General features: G+C 44.9%; 1 protein-coding gene across 3 annotated transcripts in view; it reads right to left on the bottom strand.

Moving 5' to 3' along the window:
- The window catches only part of LOC138492612 (solute carrier family 2, facilitated glucose transporter member 9-like), a 552106-nt gene that overhangs the window by 111283 nt on the left and 420888 nt on the right, over nucleotides 1–19935 (bottom strand). For all 3 annotated transcript variants that reach the window (XM_069619904.1, XM_069619905.1, XM_069619906.1), the window contains one exon: nucleotides 8852–8981. In XM_069619904.1, coding sequence (XP_069476005.1) covers nucleotides 8852–8981 — 130 coding nt within the window. The remainder of the gene's footprint in view (nucleotides 1–8851; nucleotides 8982–19935) is intronic.

Raw genomic sequence — 19935 nt, 5'->3', positions numbered from 1 at the left:
CTGGGGAACCTGGGGCATTGACAAGCATGCCAACACATGTTTGAATGGTACGAAATTGCTGATGCAAAAACTACCTGAAGTTTGTTTGAATGCAGTCAAGCTAAAGTGCAAATATAACACCCAATAAGAATAATGTTTGAATGCAGACAAGGCAAAGTACAAAGGCAAACACCAATCAGGGACAGCTTTATGAGATGCCAGTGTGGAGGAGAAGTTTGAGCAAATGTTACCATAGACAAATATACCAAACACCTCATGCTATATGCAATTGTGGTGTAGCCAAAGAAATGCGAAACCCATAAGAGGTCCCAGCAGGTGAGTACACCAGGCAACAGAAATTGTATCGAGATTCCTGGCAGGGGAGTATACCAGGTGATCTGCAAAGTTACAAGAAGTGCGAAAGAAAGACTGTTTCAGAACTTGTTTGAATAAGGAACTGTTAGCTAAAGAGACATTTTTGTCATCCTATTTAAGAATCCAGGGGAAGGGGACCACCTTCTGGATCCAAAGGTCTTTACCTTGGAGAACATTATCGTTGGAGTCATTCTTCTACTTTTGGTTTTGAAAACATTTGCCAACATAAAGTTAAAGACATTTCCTTGCACCCCTTTGTTATTTTGGTTGCAATGTGAGGGTTAGGATGGGACGTTTGGACACAAGGACAGCTTTTCCGTCACTGGCATCTTGACACAGACAGATCCTTAGTTTTTGGTTTCTAGGTAGGGAAGTTCCTCTTTAGGATAGAGCCAGAGAGGCTTTTTCCCAACCCATTTCTATTTAATAAATGTATTTAACCAAAAACATGACCACTTTGTGCCTGGCTTTCATTTCTGACTCCTCACAAAACTTTTACAACAATTCAAAATAAGGAATCATCGAAATCTGCATATTTAAATTGACAAAAAAGGTAGTAGGCGCCACTCTCTCGAAAGAACACGGCATGATAACCTGTTCAGTGGTTATTAACCACTTTGAGAGTTCGCAGCCATCTGCTTTTTGCTCACTGTACCTTTCACAGATGGGAAATATCCATTTGCATATCAGTCTTTGTCCCGCCCACATGGACAGTCCAGCACCGAAATTCTATGGCAATTCCTTTCAGAACAAGAGTACCAACAGAAACCCCATACACGTGTTTCAGCCTTGTTGAGCCTCATCAGTGAGGTGAAGTTGTGCCTCTCTGAGCACAGAGAACAGGCAGTCCACCTCTTGTTGCCCCCAGGTAACGTATGGTGACCAACCCCAAGTTCCTTCCAAAAATACAAAAAAGGTAGCAGGTGCTCCTCTCCAGAAAGAACATGGTATGATAACCTGTTCTGAGATTAGAGTTTGCAGCACACGCTTTTTGCTCACTGTACCTTTCACAGATGGGAAATAACCATTTGCATATCAGTCTTTGTCCCACAAGCAGATGATTGCGAACTCTCAAAGTGGTTAATAACCACTGAACAGGTTATCATGCCGTGTTCTTTCGGTGCTGGACTGCCTATGTGGGTGGGCCAAAGACCGATATGCAAATGGTTATTTCCCATCTGTGAAAGGTACAGTGAGCAAAAAGCGTGTGCTGCAAACTCTGATCTCAGAACAGGTTATCATGCCATGTTCTTTCTGGAGAGGAGCACCTGCTACCTTTTTTGAAATATTTAAATTAACAATATGGTTTAAAAAAATGCTTACCTTGCTCCAAATGGGCAGAGCAAGGCTCAATAGGTAGGCATTGGGGCCTCATTACAAGCATGGCGGTCTGGGACCTACGGTACCGGTAAGCATACTGGTACTGTAGTTCCCGGACAGCCATACTATGGGCTGTGCTCGCAGGTGCCTAACATCCCTCCAGGTTTTTCCTGGTGGGCTGACCGGCACCCGCGAGCACAGCACGTCAGATGCACCGGCATAACTCTGTATGTACCAGTGCATCTGACGTCGCAATTCCCAATCCGCCCTATGGGGCGGAATGGGAATGGGGAGTGAGTCTCATGTTACCGGCACCCGTAAATGGGCAATTACCGGTTTTTGCCCATTCACGGGAGCCGGAAAAAATTGAACTCCGGCGGCAGTCGTGCCGTTTTTAACAGCACGGCTACCGCCAGAGCTATAATGAGGCCCATTGTCTTATTTTGAGTTTCAAACTGATGCTACCATAACATCCTTATAGCACTGAAATATATAACGAAATGGGAGGATGGTAGGGCTTTGAATTAGCAGGAAACCATTGAAAGTTGTTACTATGGAAAATTCCTGTTATTTTGTACCTCTATAGAATACAATAGGGGTCATTATAAATTGGTCAGTATCCCGCCGGTAGTTCCGACGGGATTCCGGAAAATGAACCTACCGTTACTGCCACCTGACACTGCAGAATTTCAGGGATATTACAGGTGCTGACAACGGTAGGTAAATCCCCATTAAAAATTACTGGTTAGAGATTACTGGTATTACTGGCACTGGTAATACCGGTGCTGGTAATACTGGCTTTTTTTTGCCTGTGGGGGCCTGATTTACCTCCAGCTCTTTAAACATGAAACATGTAGGGCCAGTTAGAACACAAATGGGATTACTGTATTTGTGTTCAATATCTGATTGTATTGTTGTATTAGTTGATTTAAAAGTTTGAGGGAACACTTTTGTGTATTGTTTTTATGTGATTTTGGACTGGTTTTGTGCATTACTTTGTATTGATGTCTATTTATTAGACTTTTAATATGTCTCTTGCCATGATCAAGTGAATATTTATTCAAATAAAAATATTTGTGTATATTGTGTATGCCACATGTTACATCATCCATTTAATCAGGACTTGTTGGGATTGAAGCTTTAGGAGGAAAGAGACATACACATTTTGTCTTCAAACATATTTCACTTCTCTTGTATATACATACACATGTTTTCCATGTCGCAAGGAACACAATGTCCCAGTAGGTACCCACCCAACCCACGGTGGCTGTTTCGAAACATTTTGATGAAGGTCCCTTTTACCACATTTATGTGTCATTTTCAGGGGCAGGGGTAAGGGAACTGTTTTATTGGGATTAGTGTCGTAGAGGAGGGTGTGTGTGTCGACGCATACAAATCCTACCAAAAATGCAGTGAAATGGCCGCCGCAGAGAGTTTTGACAGGTCCATCCCAGTACTGGTTCACACCTCCATCATTTGCCTATTGGGATTTTTAATGTTGAGCCACTTCAGCTGAATAAAATGCACTTAAGTAAAACTAATGTAAAAGCAAAGCCCAGGAGTGGAGCAGGATGTCCCTCATGACATGGAGCCGCCTGGCACCCTTAGATTCAGAGGAATGGTGAGTAGAAAGGGATGAGCAGTGAGTGGAGACCTCATCCAAGAAAATGGACACAGGAAAAGAACAGTCCATTCAATGAAAGAAAATGCTAGCTAAATACTAGCTAAAAGAAGGAAAGGATGAGGATGGGGATTAAGAGAGGTAGGGGGGAAGGAGAGTTGAGGTGTGGACCCCAAACTCAACATCAGTGAAAGGAAGGTGGGGAGATGTGAAAGGGGGTCATGAAAGCAAAGAATTAGGAAAACATTTAAATTAAATAAACACAATCTTTGGCAAATGAGATTGTTAGGCAGTGCATTTCAGCTGGAAAACATATCCCGTGAAACAGACAATCTTACAGATGTGGGACTCGAAGAAGAGGGTAGATGGCGAGTGTTAGGCAGAATTATGTGCAGTACCCTTTGGGAACACCACACACAATTAAGACGACAAGTGACAGTACAAATTCACCTTTGGTACAAGCCTGTACTACGTAGTAAAAGTGGTAGCAATGGCTGAGCAGCCAGACTTATCTCAAGAGCAAGTGAGCAGTATCAAATAGGTACAAGGTTGTAAAAATGGAGAACAGTGATCACAACTTACTGTCCTGCATGTGGCCAATTACTAATCGGAAAGTAAGAACATAAGATTGGGCAATTGAAACTAAGTCGCAACAGACCCGCCTATGTCTCACTGAACGAAACATCGTGAAAATTAGACAGGCATGGGTTAATAAAGCTACACACGAGTCTAAAGAAGAAAAGAAAGAGAGACCGAACTACTTACCGCTACTTCTGGAATTCCAGGTTAAAGGTCAAAATAAAATGAAATATTGTCCCCCTTACAACCATACCTACGATAAGGACCTAGTTGAAAAAAGAAAATTGGGCTGTAGATTGCTAAGAATAGCAAAGAAATCTAATGCAGAGGACGACCGGAAGGCCTGGCGCCAAGAAGTGAAAATCTACAAAAATTGGCGGAAGCAGCACAAAATCATTCAATACCAAAATGACGCTGAGACTATGATAAGTAAACTTCAATCAAAAAAATCGAGCGAATTTTGGACACTGATAAAAGAGTCAAACGACACACAGACTTCATCACTCTCCAACGCAGTGGCCGAAGAAAGCTAGTGCCAATATTTCACGGCTGAATTCGAGGGCTACTCGACAGATACAGAAATCGAAAGTCAGGGACCCGAAATACCATGGGTTGACTTAACGAGCAAGGAAGATATCGAACTGTACATACGGAAACTGAAGACCTTGAGAGGTCCGGGTCTGGATGGGCTTACCAATATGCACCTAAAAATGTGTCCTAAAGAATGGGCTGAAATGATAAGCAAGATATTTGACGAATGTGGTAAAACAAAGATGGTGCCCGAAGCATGGCAGAAGGCTGTAATAGTCCCCATCTACAAAAAAGGGCCTAGGAATGAGCCAGCGAGCTACAGGTCGATCACCCTTTTAGACATAATAGGCAAAATATACGCCTCCGGTCTGCTAGAACACCTACGAGCATGGGGAAAAGATAGCCAATCCAATGATGCATTGCAAACGGGATTTCAGAAAAGCGGTTCCACTTTGATCAACCTAATGGTACTTAACATCCTGAAAGCGAAAGTCAAAGAAGGGGCTCCTAAGGTCCACTTAGCTTTTGTGGACCTGTAAAAGGCTTTTTACAGATTTGACCGTCCCAGATTCTGGTCTAAACTGCAAGGGTGGAATTGCCCAGCCACGATTTTGGAGCCCATAAAAGCCCTCCACTCGCATACTAAAATCAGAATCAAACTCAACCATCAGGGAGCGCTGTCAGAGGCAATTAGAGTCAATCGAGGGGTGAAGCAGGGGTGTTCACTGGTGCCGGCTCTGTTTACCGCATTTCTAGGTGACTACCAAACATCAGAAAGCAGGATTCGATCGTTCCCGCCAAAAATCGGGAAAACTGAGATCCCCCGCCTGTTGTACGCTGACGACGTCATCTTAATCGACCAAACTAAAGTGGGCTTACAAAGAAAACTAAGTAACCTGGAGAGCTACATTGCCGATAATTATCTGGAGATCAATAAATCAAAGCCTAAAATCTTGGTGATAGAGAAAGGCCAAAGCAAAACAGCGAAAAAACTTAGTGTTTTCCTGGACAACACCAAAATCGAAGTAGTGACCAACTTCAAATATCTAGGGATACAAATGGACAGTTCCAGAACAAAAGGAGCCTTCAAAAGCAAATATGGGAAAAAACAAAACGCCTGACCTCCCAAATGAGAGCAATTGACCGAAAGTTCGGCAAATTTTCTCTAACACCGGCATTATCCTTTTATAGAGCCAAAGTGGTCCCGGCTTTGATCTATGGCATAGAGGCTTTGTTATACTTTCTGCGCAACTTCAAGTCAAAAGTTGAAGGGCGTGTGTGGAGTTTACCAAAATCACCGCCTATTCCGGCCATCAGGAGAGATCTAGGGCTTGTGTCTTTAGCATCTATGATAGACCAAAGTGCGATGCGTCTATATAGAAGAATAATTATGTCAGACACACCTCCCATCTTCAACATCATACAGGACGAAATGGAAACAGGCAATTGTGCGGCCCTGAAACAGTGGACCAAGGCTAGAAAAGACGATCTGGCAAATATAGAATGTTAAGAAATAGACCTGAAAGAAAACCCAGATCGCATCAAAAGGAAAACGGAAGAAATGGACTGGATCTGTACAATGGAGAAAGCCTCAGGCTACAAACTCTTAAATCACCTACCGCCAACATTTAATAAAGCGAAACAACCACTAAAGTACTGTGTAACGTTTCCGGATAAGAAACTGAGAAATTCCATCATGAGAGCAAGACTCAACTTGATGCCAACCAGGGAAATCCTAACAATCAGAGGAGACTTATCCGAAAAGCGGTGTCGCCTATGGAAAGAGGACTCATCCATTGAAACGCTGAAACAACTCGTGATTGATTGCGAAATTACAAAGAAAAATAGAAACATCTACCTCACCCCGTTGGGTGAAAATCTTTGGATTTTTCAACCAGATGAACTATGGAAGAGACTGATCTCCGGCGAAAACACGAGATGGACCCAAGCTCTGGCAAAACTTTTTGAACTCACTTTTGACCAGATAAACCGTAATAGATCAGACGGAACACCTGTTATGGGACCGGAAGCGGATTGAAGCGAGTGGAAAGTAAAGGGTGTTCAAGGTTCTTGACCTGACAGGCTAGTCGGGCGAGGTTCTGGACTTTCAGTCTCTGACTTCGAGTTTCGGTCTGCTAAACGCTGGGAAATGTATGTGTTGCACTGTTTGGCAGCACTCTGAAGATAATCTGAAAATTTGACAAAACCTAGTTAACTGAGTAAAGTTCAATAAAAAAAATAGGTACACAAAGGACAGCAATTACTATGATTCAAACAAACACTGACTCAAGGTTTCTGAGTAAAAGAATATACATTTATTTACACATCAGTTGTATAACATTTCACTAAAGTAAAACAGTTGAAAAATCACGTTACCAATGCACCACACCACTCCCAGTAGATTCTGGACAAGTTTAAACTCAAAACAAAGTGTGAGAAAAATGGCACTCCAGCAATTTAAAAAGGGAGGGAAAAACAAAGTTAGGCTAAAATTGAGCAGCACCAACAGGTAAGTAAGCAGGGCAATCTAGAAAGAGGAACTACAGTGATGGAATCAAATCAAATAGGCTTAGGGCCAAAGTCAATAGGACAAAAGTCTTTTGCTCAAGATCACACAGTTCAGGGTAGTTTGCGGTTATGTCTTTGCCAAGAGTTCCCGACAAAGCTGTTAGGCAGAAAAGTTAGGTTAAAGAGAAGAGAAGGACAAGCCCTAGAATTGGTGAAAGGTTTCACACACCTTCACTGCGGCTGACCGAAACGCAAAACCGGATTTGCACAGTACCTTTAAATGGAGAAGAAGCTGTAGCTGAGGCGGCGTTCCTGGTAATTCCTGCAGGCTTACGGTTCCTGAAGCGACTGTCGGACTGACACGAAGTAGGAAGACTGGAGGGTCCTGCACTACTCAGGGAAAAAACCAGCAGCAGAGCAAAGCAACGAATAAAAGGTGTGCTCCTTAAAACCCAAGCAGGGTCCGACCTTCCTGGATATCCAGCCCACTGTAGCTCTGTACAGCTAATTCAACCAGAGGAGGGCTTGCAGTTTGGGCAAACTGGTTGGTCCCACCAGCTCAGGGGAAGAAGATTGCTGGAGTCGTTGGAGTCTGAAGATTCGGACCTGAAGCAGGGCTTCACTGGGCGGTTCAGTCGTTGCAGAGGTCCTCTTCTGGCAGCTCCTCATCGGTTCTTTCGTTCCAGTGGCGACTCTGCCTTTTCAATCCCAGAGACCTGCTTTTTATGCAGTTTTCCCCCATTCACACAGCCTGGCTGTCGATCACACATCAAGTGGCTGTCCTGGACAGACAGTCACCTAGCCAATCAAACAGGAGTGCGACTTGGGTTACCAAGGGAACCCATGGCACGGGTCCTAAAACCCCTCCCTCACATCCTGCCTACCCAGACTTTCAGGCACCTAAGGAGGGCTTCTGTGTAGAAGCCCGCGAAGAGACGGTGAACAAAGGAACCAAACCTGGTTTGGCGCGCAGAGAAAAACACGAGAAAGTCATTTTCAAAAAGAAATGGCGAATAAACCCAGCCGGAACCGTATAAAAACTTATATGGTCTAGCGGGTTTAAGTTCGAGGCAACCAAGATAGCCTAAAACAATACCAAGATTATTTAAGATAACCGCGATAGGAAAAATAGGGTAGTTACCACTGCCACCTGCCAAGTCTTGATGAAAAGGGAGCAAAACAATGCTCCAAGAGAAATAGACAAAAAGGGATAAGTATTACCCTTTCCATTACTCTATGTAAAATGGTTTGTAGTGGGTCTGTGGATTTAAAAAGATTAATTAAGTTAATGGCAACTTTACATGTTCTGGGAGACAGTAGTCAGTCCCAGAAAATGGAGTCTGAGTTGGGAAGTATAAAAGACAACCCTGTGTCACTGCACTGAAGGTGCTGTGTAACACACAGTAAAAAGATGATGCCTGTGGAGTCTATGAACACAAAAATGTTAAACACACACAGCAAAACACATGTAAGAGTGGGAACGGGCTCACACTCTTACCAGGTGAAAGAAAGAAATCCTAGAAATCCAGCAAAGCTGCTGAGGGACTCAGTAGGTAAGGGAAATTAGCCATTCTGGAGAATGCTCCCTAACAGTGAGCAGCGTCGTCCACTCCACACAGATCTGACTTCCTCAGAAAGTATGAAGGCTTCAATTTTAAGAGGTTTCATAGAAAGATAAATCCATAAAGATGTCATAATGCGTATGTTTAGCACCAATCTTACTTTTCCAGAATTTAGGTTTTGGAAGAGCTACAAATGGAATCTTATCCAACGCGTAAAATAGAAGAGCTTCAGTGTAACTGAGTCCCACGAGTGGGTAATAATAGTGAAACTGATTATTACAATGCTTGGAGGATGGAGGAATCCGGCATGAATTGCTAGATAAATTTCCATATTATTAGCCAAAACCACGCAGGACAGAAAAGTGGCAAGTCTTACCTGAGCCCCACAATTTGTCCGCAGAACTTTCCAAAGGTCACAAAAATGGAGCATGTGACGTTGGTGAATCCGCGTAACTTCTTTGGGGCAATTTCGCCCAAATACTGGGCGTGAATGTTCAGCCCCAAACCTGGAAGCAGAAAGAGAAAGAGGTTAACTGAAATTGTTGCCATCGTCTGTGAACTTTAGGAACGGCACATGTTCATCGAAATCCGACTACTCGCTCTTCTCAGAACGGTGATAAAGCTGATACCCCATAGACCGGGGGTCATAAGAGGTGTAGTTACGAATATTTATACAAGTGGTACAGCCGTGCCAACATTGGTTCCACAATGCCAAAGGGCATGTATTATTGGGGTATATATTGAGCGCGGCCCTAGGTTCGGGAAGCAACAGTGTGCTTTACAAGTCATAGGGGGAAGTGCACAGCAAGAAATGTAGATCACAACAGATACATACAAGGGAGCAGGGAGCCAACAAAGGGATGTGGGGAAGGGCAGGCAATTGGCAGCGAGGGATCTGCATACAGCCAGGACAGGAACAGGAGAGGGGTAGATCACCCGGTCTCAGTTTAGGTGCAGAGGTTGTTGATGTAGGTGTTAAGGTGGAGGCATTTAGTAGCACAGAGTATGATGGCAGGCCGGGCCATCATTTATGGGTTATAAGGGTTTGCAACTGTGACCTCTACACTCCCCTGGTGAGAGGGCTGTGACAAGATTGTGTTAGGCCGGGGGCAAAACATTTAGTGAGGACCCCTCATTACTATTTTGTACTGTCCCAGCTGCTCTGCAACCGATAGGAGTCACAAGGAGGCTCCCTTGTTTTATGTATTGTATTTTGTTTGTTATGAATGCAAATACAAAAAAAGCCATGCCTCTCAACCAGAGAGAGTTTTATTCCTAACTATATATGTATGTATGTGTGTCTCCCAATTGTGACGAGAATGGTGTAGAGCAGTGCCTCTCTCCCTCTCATTTTACTCCTTTCCATCAAGTTGCCATGAGATATATGAGTCATTAGCACCCTTTAGGAGCCAGCCAATCAGGAGGTTAGGAACACAGATTGAATCTCCTGATGTTTGCCCGCATTCCAAACCACCTGATGGCCGCTTCCCCTGCCCGCCACCTTCCCACTACCCCGGAACCCTTTTTGAATAATCCCCCTCCCCACTTACTTCATTGCGGGAGTGGCACTCGCCGCCACTGCTTCCTTTTTCCTCTTTCCTTATATGTGAGGCCACAATGGAAAGGGAAGAGGGGCTCTGTACGGAGCCCCGCCTTCCATTTCCACAGTGGCCATCTTTGAACAGTCTTTTCGTTCTGTGACGGGATGCCGCAAGGAGGCCCATTCACCGAACTAAAATACTTTAAATTATCCCCGTCCCAGCCCATGAGATGTGTGCTAATGGCATTAAGCACCCGTTCCAAGGGCTTTAACAAATGGTGATGTCCCAGGGCCCTCATTAAAAGCCCTCGCTTCACTCTAGCCTTTAACTCTGCCCGCCAGGCCATTACCACCCGTTCCAGCCCTTGGAATGGGTGCTTAACGCCATATTCTTACAGAGAAATTTAGAGATACAAAATACCCTGTATGTGACAAACGATGCTAGAAAAAACCCTGTTTGTACGGGGCCATCGAAACGGTTTTTGGGGCACACACCCAATTGAGACCCCTCTCAAACCATGAAAATTAAGTCATCCAAGAATCTCGGTTCACCACTTACTTTCCTCCATCCTAATCCAACCCATAATTTGATATCCTCCCCTTGCAATGATGGCAATAAGCAACTCCATGTATCTGTGCAGGAATGAGGCTAATACATAAGTAATTGTAAAGGGCAGCATTAGTAATCCACGACAAAGGTACCTGTGTTCTGGGATAGGTAAAATACTAATTTCAACAACAGCGGCCACAAAGAAGATATGCCACCTGTAGTCTATTTACGGGACACAGATCAGCAGCACCCATGTGGCCATATGAACAAGGCACACATACCCTTGCATAGATACAAGTCTCATTACCAGCCTCACAGAATAATAAAGTGCTCAAGCCTGGGTCTACGACAGTGGCTACAGGTTAGAAGTTATCAGGAAGGTGTACATATGTGAACCAAAGACAGAGCTTAGGAGAGGGCTATGGTGTTGCCATGAGTGAGCTAAGAAACAAATAAGTTTGTGGTGTGCAATAAATGAATGGTCACTAAAATAACATAATGAAAAAAACTCTATAGCCATTTAAGCTATGCGTGTGGCATGTTTCAAGAGTTTAGTGGCTCACAATTTCTAAATATTTAGGAATTGGAAATTATGTCAGGTTAGACACTGAAATTAATGTGTTGGCCAGGATCACACAATTTTACTAAGCGGTGAACCTGAGATTTGAGCCCAGTCTACAATTTTGAGCCTCGACTTCATTGTTTCCAAGTTCTTGCCATACAGCAGGATGCATTCTTTGTGATTGTTTGACATACATAAACTAAAGTAATTCCATGTTTTGCAAACCTGGCTTGAAATGTGCACAACCTGACAACATGTTTTAAAAACAATCATTTTAGTAATATGTTTGTGCAAAACGAGCATAGTTGAAGTGTTATCTGTCCATCGTGTATGGAAATCCACATGTATCAATCCCAATTGCAGTGATTTAAATACACCTATCAAAGGCAACTGTGTGGTAAGGTCACCTACGTATAGTAATTGGTTATCACAAACCTACAAGTTGCTATTCATGACATAAAGAAGAACATTTGACATTCTAGCTAAAAGCAGAGTTTGTGTGAGACACTCCCACCAGAGGCCTTTACTATTTGGACAGGTCTATCCTGTTTAGGACCCTGTCTACTCAAGTGGCCTAGATGACAGGAAAGAGCAAGCAATCTGCTAAAGAATGCAGCCAGCAACTGAGAAGGCAAACATTTTAACTGAATATAGCTCAGTACTATACAATCAATGAACATGAGATGCCCAGGGTCACTATATTGCCTGGTGGTGAAGCCGAGATACAGGCATTGGCACATTGGTTTCACGGTCACCTCTCCTGACTAATGCATTATGCTCTTTATTAGGCACGATAAATAGATAGGCACCATTGCGATGCTATTTTAGTTTTTCTAGCAAGTGCTTTATGTTGCAGGTTAGTGGTTTTGTAGCACAGTGAGTATAGCTATTAACAGGGTATGAGCAACCCTCGAGAGAGAAAAGCCTGACTTGGCCATGCCAGAATTTGGTACTGTGGTAAAGAATATGAACACAGATCTCTGCAACCAGTGCTTAACTTACTCAGCTGCCTTCATAACCATGGTAGCACTCAAATTTTTCAATATGCATTTCAACTTTTGTTTTTGCATATGATCGACGCTATTACTTGTGAAAACTCTACATAGGGTATGCTATAGTGAACACGGAATCTGGATGTAGTACTGTGAAAACAAAATATGTAACTGGTTCAATTGACCGAATCACACGTAGATCATAGTCTCATCACTACACTACATATTATAATGACTTGTTTTATGGGTCTTGTAAATAATGTACAATGATGTTGAGTGGAATAAATTCCATAGAACAGGGTATTTGACCCATGTTGGTTCTCGTTAGAGGGGCTCCCACACTCTGTAACTTTGTGAAACGTGGGGGTTCACCTTAAGTAACCTAGGGTAATCCAGATGTGGACCCCTTCCTCACTGTGTCTTAGAGAGGCTCAGTTTCACCTCACTAATGAGGCCCGACTAGGCGTGTCTGGGGCTTCTGATGGTAGTCTTGTTCAGAGAAAGTTTGCTTAGCATTTCAGTGCTGGACTGCCCTAGTGGTTGGGGCAAAGACTAATATACAAATGAATATTTCTCCTCTGTGAAAGGTGCAGTGAGCTAAAACATGGTTTCAGACCCTCATGAGTGGAAAGAACAGGGTATTCGACCCATGTTCGTTCTCAGGGGCTCTCACACGCCTTTGTCACAAGTAGAGCATAACCTCATCAGCACATTATATATTATCATGACTATTTTTTTCGAATCTTGTAGAAAATGTGCAACGACTTTGCATCTGGCAGCAAAGTGGGTGTCCCTGCCAGGGTAGCACATCTCCGTGTATGTAGGAAAAATAGACCTACAACTTGTCCCGCAACGAACAAGCAAGTAATTGAAGCAGCCAGAGTCTCCAGATCGCTGAGCAGTAATTTCAGTGTGCAGGGCGCAGCTGGCAGAGGCGCGATGGGAGCTGCCTTTTGAAGTCAGCCAGCACTCTGCCATGGCTCCACTCGAGTTATTTCAAGGTGCTAATGATCCTAGGGAGTTGATGCCAGCCCAATGGTGCCGGTGATGGCCCCTGCACTGTGTGCTGCAAAGCGTATGTACTGACTGTGTGTTTTTGTATAGGACTGCTGACAAAGAGTGTCAGGGAGGCACTCAGACCAAGCGAGGCCCCCTACACCGTGAGGCCCAGGGCAGTTTGTCCCTCTGTCACCTCCCTCATGCATAGATGCCAAGTTTGCAGTTCCATTAAGAAATCAGCCAGTCCTGTTTTTTTACTTTGTTGCACCGCATGCTGGGACTTGTAAGCCCACTATTGCAATGGGAAAAATGAAACTACAAGTTCCAGCATGCAACGGGACGCAAAAACGCAGGACTGGCTCGAGGTGTCAAGCATGGAACTGGGAAACTTGCCAGGGAGTGTCCTGTGAGCCTCGCATCCATCTCAGCCGCTGGGCACCCATGGCCCGGGGGAAGGGTTGTGTCAAATGGGGGGCCTCCGGGGCTCTGGCCTCCAGGTGCTTAGCCCTTTGTAGAAGTCTAACACGCCCAAGGGCAGGAGCCCCACACACCCACAGCCAGTCGGGGCACATTAGAGCTTTTTCCTCCGGAGGGAGCCAGGGCTACCCCTGTTTTACACGGGGACCGCCACCACAGACAGGTGGGCGGTGACACGAAAACTCAAACATGCGGTGCACTGCGGGCAGGAGAGGTGGCCCCCTTCAGTCCACACTCAAGTCCCGAGGTGAGTGGCTCCATACAATGACGCAGAGGCCGGCAATCCTAGGCCAACCGAGGCTCCACAGCGCTGCAGCATTGTTATGGTTTAGGGGATGTGGCGGACATGGAGTGGTGTGTAGAGTGGTTGCTGTGGTGTAGTCTTTCTACAGCTGTGTCTGCTGGAGGAGGAGCCTATGCTTGGAGCCCCTCTGCATTTCCTACATTACCTGCAGTCCGGCGCAGAGCGCTGCGCGGATGTGGAGTGGTGTGTAGAGTGGTTGCTGTTGTCGCTGGAGGTGAAGGTGTACGCAGAAATTATCTGCATCCCTCACATGCGGTAACAGACAGGCTAGAATCCAAGAAGGCTGGACTTTTTGTAAGTAGCGCGCATTGTGGGCTCCGTGTTAAACCTTTGCTTTAGCATCGAACTTGGTCTGTGGCTCCGATTACATTGACTGCGTAAGCTGACTCTAATACTGAAGAGCACGCCAAAGTAGCAGGGCGCCTGAACTCCGTAGGGTTTCTGGATCGGAAGAAAAAACAGCAAGAGGCGCTACGTTGCTGGGATCCTCCTATGGACTCCTATGGACTATTAGCCTAAAGCCTTGACTGGAGAAATTTCATTGAGGGAACATTATAGACTGTGCTGTCTTTAAACGTGTAACAATCGTGGCTTGAGTATAAGGTGCACGAAGACTGTGGGGGATTTTTGCCCTTTGATCCGCAGCCTTTGCTATAAAGCCTTGGCTACTGATAAGAGGGCTCCAGTGGCTATTCAATCTCATGGGCTTATCTATTCCAAACACTGCCTGGTGTACGTCAGGTAGTTGGGGAGGGCGTGTTTCTGTCACTGAAGGAGTAGCAAAAACAGTAAAAGGACCAACTAATGGTGGCTATGTTAAGAAGTATGGGGTCTGTGGTTGAGCTCCCAGCCTTGCTGCCCTATTTGGAGATGGACCCCATGAGATCTGGGTGGGGGGTGGCCTGGATTTTAGTCCAAGGGCTATTTCATCAAGCTCTGTAGAATCCTCATCAATCATTGGAGATGGAGGTGCTATGAGGCCATTGATGGGTGCGGCCCGGGCGGCCATAGTGGCAGGAGAAAAGTCAGGGTTTTCTAAGGAGACAGAGAACTCATTGATGGTAATGACAGGAATGCTGAACCAAACACTTGGCAGAATTGAGGAAAACATCAATGACATTGAGTCAGGGGACAGGGGAGGGATCTAGTTTCAGATGTGGCAATACTGGCACCTGCTATCTCGCATGAACTGGGGAAGCGGGTGAGACTCTCTTTGGATTTTAAGACAAATCAGTGGGCATTGCCAGAGTCTCCAGCCCATGACCAAGGCTTGACTGAGATTATGTTACATCAGCCGGACTACATGTTCCCAAGTAGAATAGATGCTGCTTGCTCGCCGATTCTGACTAGTGTATGTGTGGGCGGCCAGAGGTACCACCGAGTAGCTTGGGGGACCAGAACGGAATGAGGCTGGGGGTCTGCGGAGTCAGCCTGTGTGTCCATCTGCTCAGGAGGTAGGCCATGCCAGGAGTGGGGGGATACTACAACTGTAGTTGATGAATGATCCTTTCCTATTTTGTCCAGGCTTTTGGATTCAATGGATAGGGGTTATGACTCCATTCATTTTGAACTACGGGAGGTCAAACAATCCCTTAAGGATCTTGCAGCAAAATGCAGCTTCCTGAAGGATTTTGTTTTAGCCTCGTCCAAAAATAGGGATGGTGGTCGACAAGGGAATGGCCCTTTCAAAGGCGGATCATCTGGAAAAAAGAAGGGCTTTTTTCAAAAAGATGAAGGAAAAGGGGTCTGAGGGGCTCCTGAGTCACTCTCCCCAAGGTGAGGAGCAGGAGTTGGTCATGAAGGATTCTCTGGGTGCTCAACGGGAGGTAGAGAGCCCTTCTTTTGATTTGAGCAACATCTCACAGTATCTGTGTGACGAGGAATTGCTGGATACGGGTGGGGAAGGAGGACAGCCAGAAGTTGATTACGGGGCTATACCAATAGGTGGGTTCTGGGAAATGTTGGGCCTTGAGGGATGCATTACTGTTACCACTTATTGGAAACAAAAATCCACTTTTGGGGGGCATTCCTTGTAAGAATGGGGCTGAAGATTCTTAGCCAATTAAGGACAACTCTACTCAATATTCTCAAGATCAGTGGTTGTCAGGGAATTAATACCCCTACAAGACGATCCGCAGGGTGCTCTATGTAAACTTTACACCCCCTTGTGTCATACCATTGAAGAGCAGAGATCGGAGGCCCCTAAAAGCAAGCAATTGGAACAAGGAACTGCCCTGCCCCTCCGGGCCGTAGTTGGGGGTGTAAAGGGCACAAAGGGGGTAGGGATTTTGGTGGGCAGCGAGAAAAGAAGAAGCTGGAAAATGGGGATATATGTTTTTATCTAAGTCGGCTCTTTGAAAGTTCAAAAAGAATGCCATTAAATAGACATTACATGTTATCATTATTCTTTGAAATTCTAAGGTTGAGGTTGGTAACCTTAGGTGACATTAACCTCGTGGAATTTGTGCATGAGGACTGCCATGACATTTTAAAAATGTATATTCGTTCGCAAATCATCAAGAACGCAATTTTGGCGGAACTTTAATGCTTCCTCTCTCTGGGTTTTGAAGTAGTGGATGAGGGGGCCTCGGTGATTATATGATATGATATGGAATTTATAACACGCCTGTTAGGCAGAATCATATGCAATACCCTTTGGGAACACCACACACAATTAAGACTACAAGTGTAAGTACAATTTCACCTTTGGTACAAGCCTGTACTACACAGTAAAGTGGTGGAGATAGCTGAGCAGCCAGACTTATCTCAAGAGTAAAGTGAGCAGTACAAGTAGTTACACAAAGGACAGCAATTACTATGGTTCAAACAAACACTGATTCAAGGTTTCTGATTAAAAGAATGTACATTTATTTACACCATCAGTTATAAAACAGTTCACTATCATAAAGCAGCAGGAAATTAACAATCTTAATATACTACAGTAACAACCAAACAATTCTGGACAAGCTAAGCTCAAAATGAAGTGTGAGCAAAATGGCACTCCAGCAATTTAAAAGGGAGAAAAGACAAGGTTATTCAAAATCAACAACACCAACAAGTTATAGGCAGGGTAATCTAGAAAAGGCTACTACAACTTGGATTCAAGTCAAAAGGCCTGGGCCAGTGTTAAGGGTTCAGAGTCTTTGCAGAGGATCACACAGTTCAGAGTAGTTTGCGGTTAAGTCTTTGCCAAGAGTTCAAAACGAAGTTGGTCGGAAGAAACGTTATTCAAAGGAGAAGAGAAGGACAAGTCTTTGGAGAGGCGAAAGATTTCAAGCACTTTCACTGTGGTCAGGCGGAACGAACAACCATATTTGCACAGTACCTTAAATTGAGAAGAATGCTGTAGCTGGGGCAGTTGTTCCGGACAGTTCCTGCAGGCTCACGGTTACTGAAGCTTCAGTCGTGGTGACAAGAAGGAGGACATCTGGAGGGTCCTACACTGCCCATGGAAGAAGCCAGCAGCAGAGCAAAACGTCGAATAAAAGGTGCGCTCCTTAAAACCCAAACAGGTTCTGTTCCTCCTGGCTATCCGGTTCACTGCAGCAGTGGACAGCAAATTTGACCAGAAGAGGGAGGCCGGCATTTGGTGTTTGGCGAGCTGGTCAGTCCCAGCAAGCTCAAGGGAAGAAGATTCCTTGCAGATCTTCTCTGTCGGAGTTTCGGGCAATTCGGACCTGCAGCAGGGCTTCACCGGGATGTCCAGTAGTTGCAGCAGTCCTCTTCCTTCAGCTCCTCGTTGGTTCTCTCGTTCCAGTGGCGACTCTGCCTTCCAGTCCCAGAGACTGGCTTTTTATGCACCAAAATCCCCCATTCACACAGCCTGGATGTCAATCACACAGCAGGGTGGCTGTCCTGGAAGGACAGCCACCTATCCAATCGAACTAGAGTGTGACTTGGGTCTCCAAGCAGACCCTGTGCAGGGAGCCTCAAACCCCTCCCTCACATCCTGTCCACCCAGACACTCAGGCGCCTAAGGAGGGCTTCTGCGTAGAAGCCTGCCAAAGGACGGCGAACAAAGGAACACAACCTGGTTTGGCGCGCAGAGTAAAAAATGAAAAAGACCTTTACAAAAAGAAATGGCGAATAAACCCGACCGGAACCAAATAAAATGAAAGGGGTCCTGCGGGTTAACGTTTGAGGCTACCACCATAGCCTCTAATGGTGCCAAGGCTATTTTCATAGGCCGCGGTAGAATAAAAATGGTAGATACCACTGCCACCAGCTAAATCTTAGAGAAAGAGGAACATAAAAATGTCCCATGAGAATTAGACAAAAAGGGATAACTATTAACCCTTTCAGTACTCTATTGGAAGATAGGGTGTACTGGGTCGGTAGATTTAATGGCAACTTTACATGTTCTGGGAGACAGTAGTCAGTCCCAGAAAATGGAGTTTAAAGTGGGAAGTCTAAAAAGACAACCCTGTGTCACTGCACTACAGGTGCTGTGTGACACACAGTAAAAAGATGATGCCTATGGAGTGGGTGAGACTCCATAGTCCATGAGCACAAAAATGTACAACACACAGCAAAACACTTTTAAGAGTGGGAAGAAAAGGCTCACACTCTTACCAGATAGAAAAATGAAACCCCAGAAATCCAGCAAATTCTCCCTAACAGCGCCTATACACAAGTGTTTCAAGGCGCAATTTCTGGATGTCCGGCCTCCTATGACTGGTTAGCTCGTAAAAGGGAAGGGGAGCAGAATTTCATGGAAGTGGATCCGTATGAGCCTTTGACTCATGTAGTGCAGGGTCAAGTTGGTAGAGTTAGGGAGGAGTGGGGCGTTTGGGGTGAGGATCTGGTAGAGGTGGGGAGGGGAGTGAGTTAGGAATTTTGAAATGTGGATATGAAACTGCTTTCATGGCACTCAAGAGGGTTTGTAAGTATTGTGAAAAATCGGGATTTGTTTGCCTCTTGTGATATTATTTGCCTTCAGGAAACCCTGTTGATGGACACACTGATAATTGTGGGGTTTGATGTAGTGTTCATTGAAGCGAAGCGTGGCCTATAGGATCGGCCGTTTGGGGGTATTTTAACATCTTGTAGACGAAACCTGGTGCTCGCTATGCATAAAATACATGATCGTAGAGAGGATATGCTTTCTATGGTTCTTGAATGGGTAAGTATGGCCACCGGGACCATTAGCAAGTGTTTGCTAGTAAATGTTTATCTCAACTCAGAGATTTCTAAATTGGAGGACTCCTTGTCTGCGATTTCTTTCCTGTTGTTGGGGAAATACCAGAGGAAGGTGCTTCAGTGATTGTGTTGGAGGATTTTAATGATGAATGTGTGGAGGACTCCTGGTATCAAGAACCTGTCAGGAGGAAAACATCATGGGCCGCTCGTGAAAGGGGTCTAATGGTGAGACAGGAGTTTCAGGCATGGTATTTATCGTTATTGAATGAAAACTGTGCTGATGATGTGCCTCCCTGTTTTACTTGGCATAGTGGTCCCTGGTACTCTACTTTAGATTACTTCTTTGTCTCAGCCGATATCTATCAGAGGGGAGGAAATGTGGCAACTACGAGCACCTAGTTGAGCGATCACTCAATGGTTCACTGTGTGCTGTCTCTTCCCTGGGTGAAATGTGCAAATGACATGATATCGGACATTGAAGTTAACCCTAGAAATTCTGCGGTCAAATGGTCCAAGAGGATAGCCTCTGCCCTCGAAGATCAGATTGTAAGGCTTTTTATCACTGATGAGAGAGAACGATGCTCGCCGAATGGCTTTGCCCCTTGTGTGCTATCGGTGTTGGGGGTCTATTACCAGCAAAATATCTGGAAAAAGGTCAAGGAGGGTTGGGCATGTTAGACAGAATTGCTTTCAGTTCCGTCTGGGATCACCACATACAATTAGGGATACAGGTGTAAGCAAAACCAACCTTTGGTATAAGTCTGTACTACACAGTTTAGTGGTAGCAGGGCTGAGCAGTCAGGCTTATCTCAAGAGAGAATGTGAGCAGTACAAGATATTACACAGAGGACTTACAATCACAGTGGTTCAAGTAGACACTTATACTCAAGGTTTCTT

The sequence above is a fragment of the Ambystoma mexicanum genome, chromosome 10 (genome assembly GCF_040938575.1).
Source record: "Ambystoma mexicanum isolate Mex_15411 chromosome 10, UKY_AmexF1_1, whole genome shotgun sequence".
NCBI classification, from domain to species: Eukaryota; Metazoa; Chordata; class Amphibia; order Caudata; family Ambystomatidae; genus Ambystoma; species Ambystoma mexicanum.
Note: the sequence above shows the minus strand (reverse complement) of the source record. Positions and strands in the feature narration are given on the sequence as shown.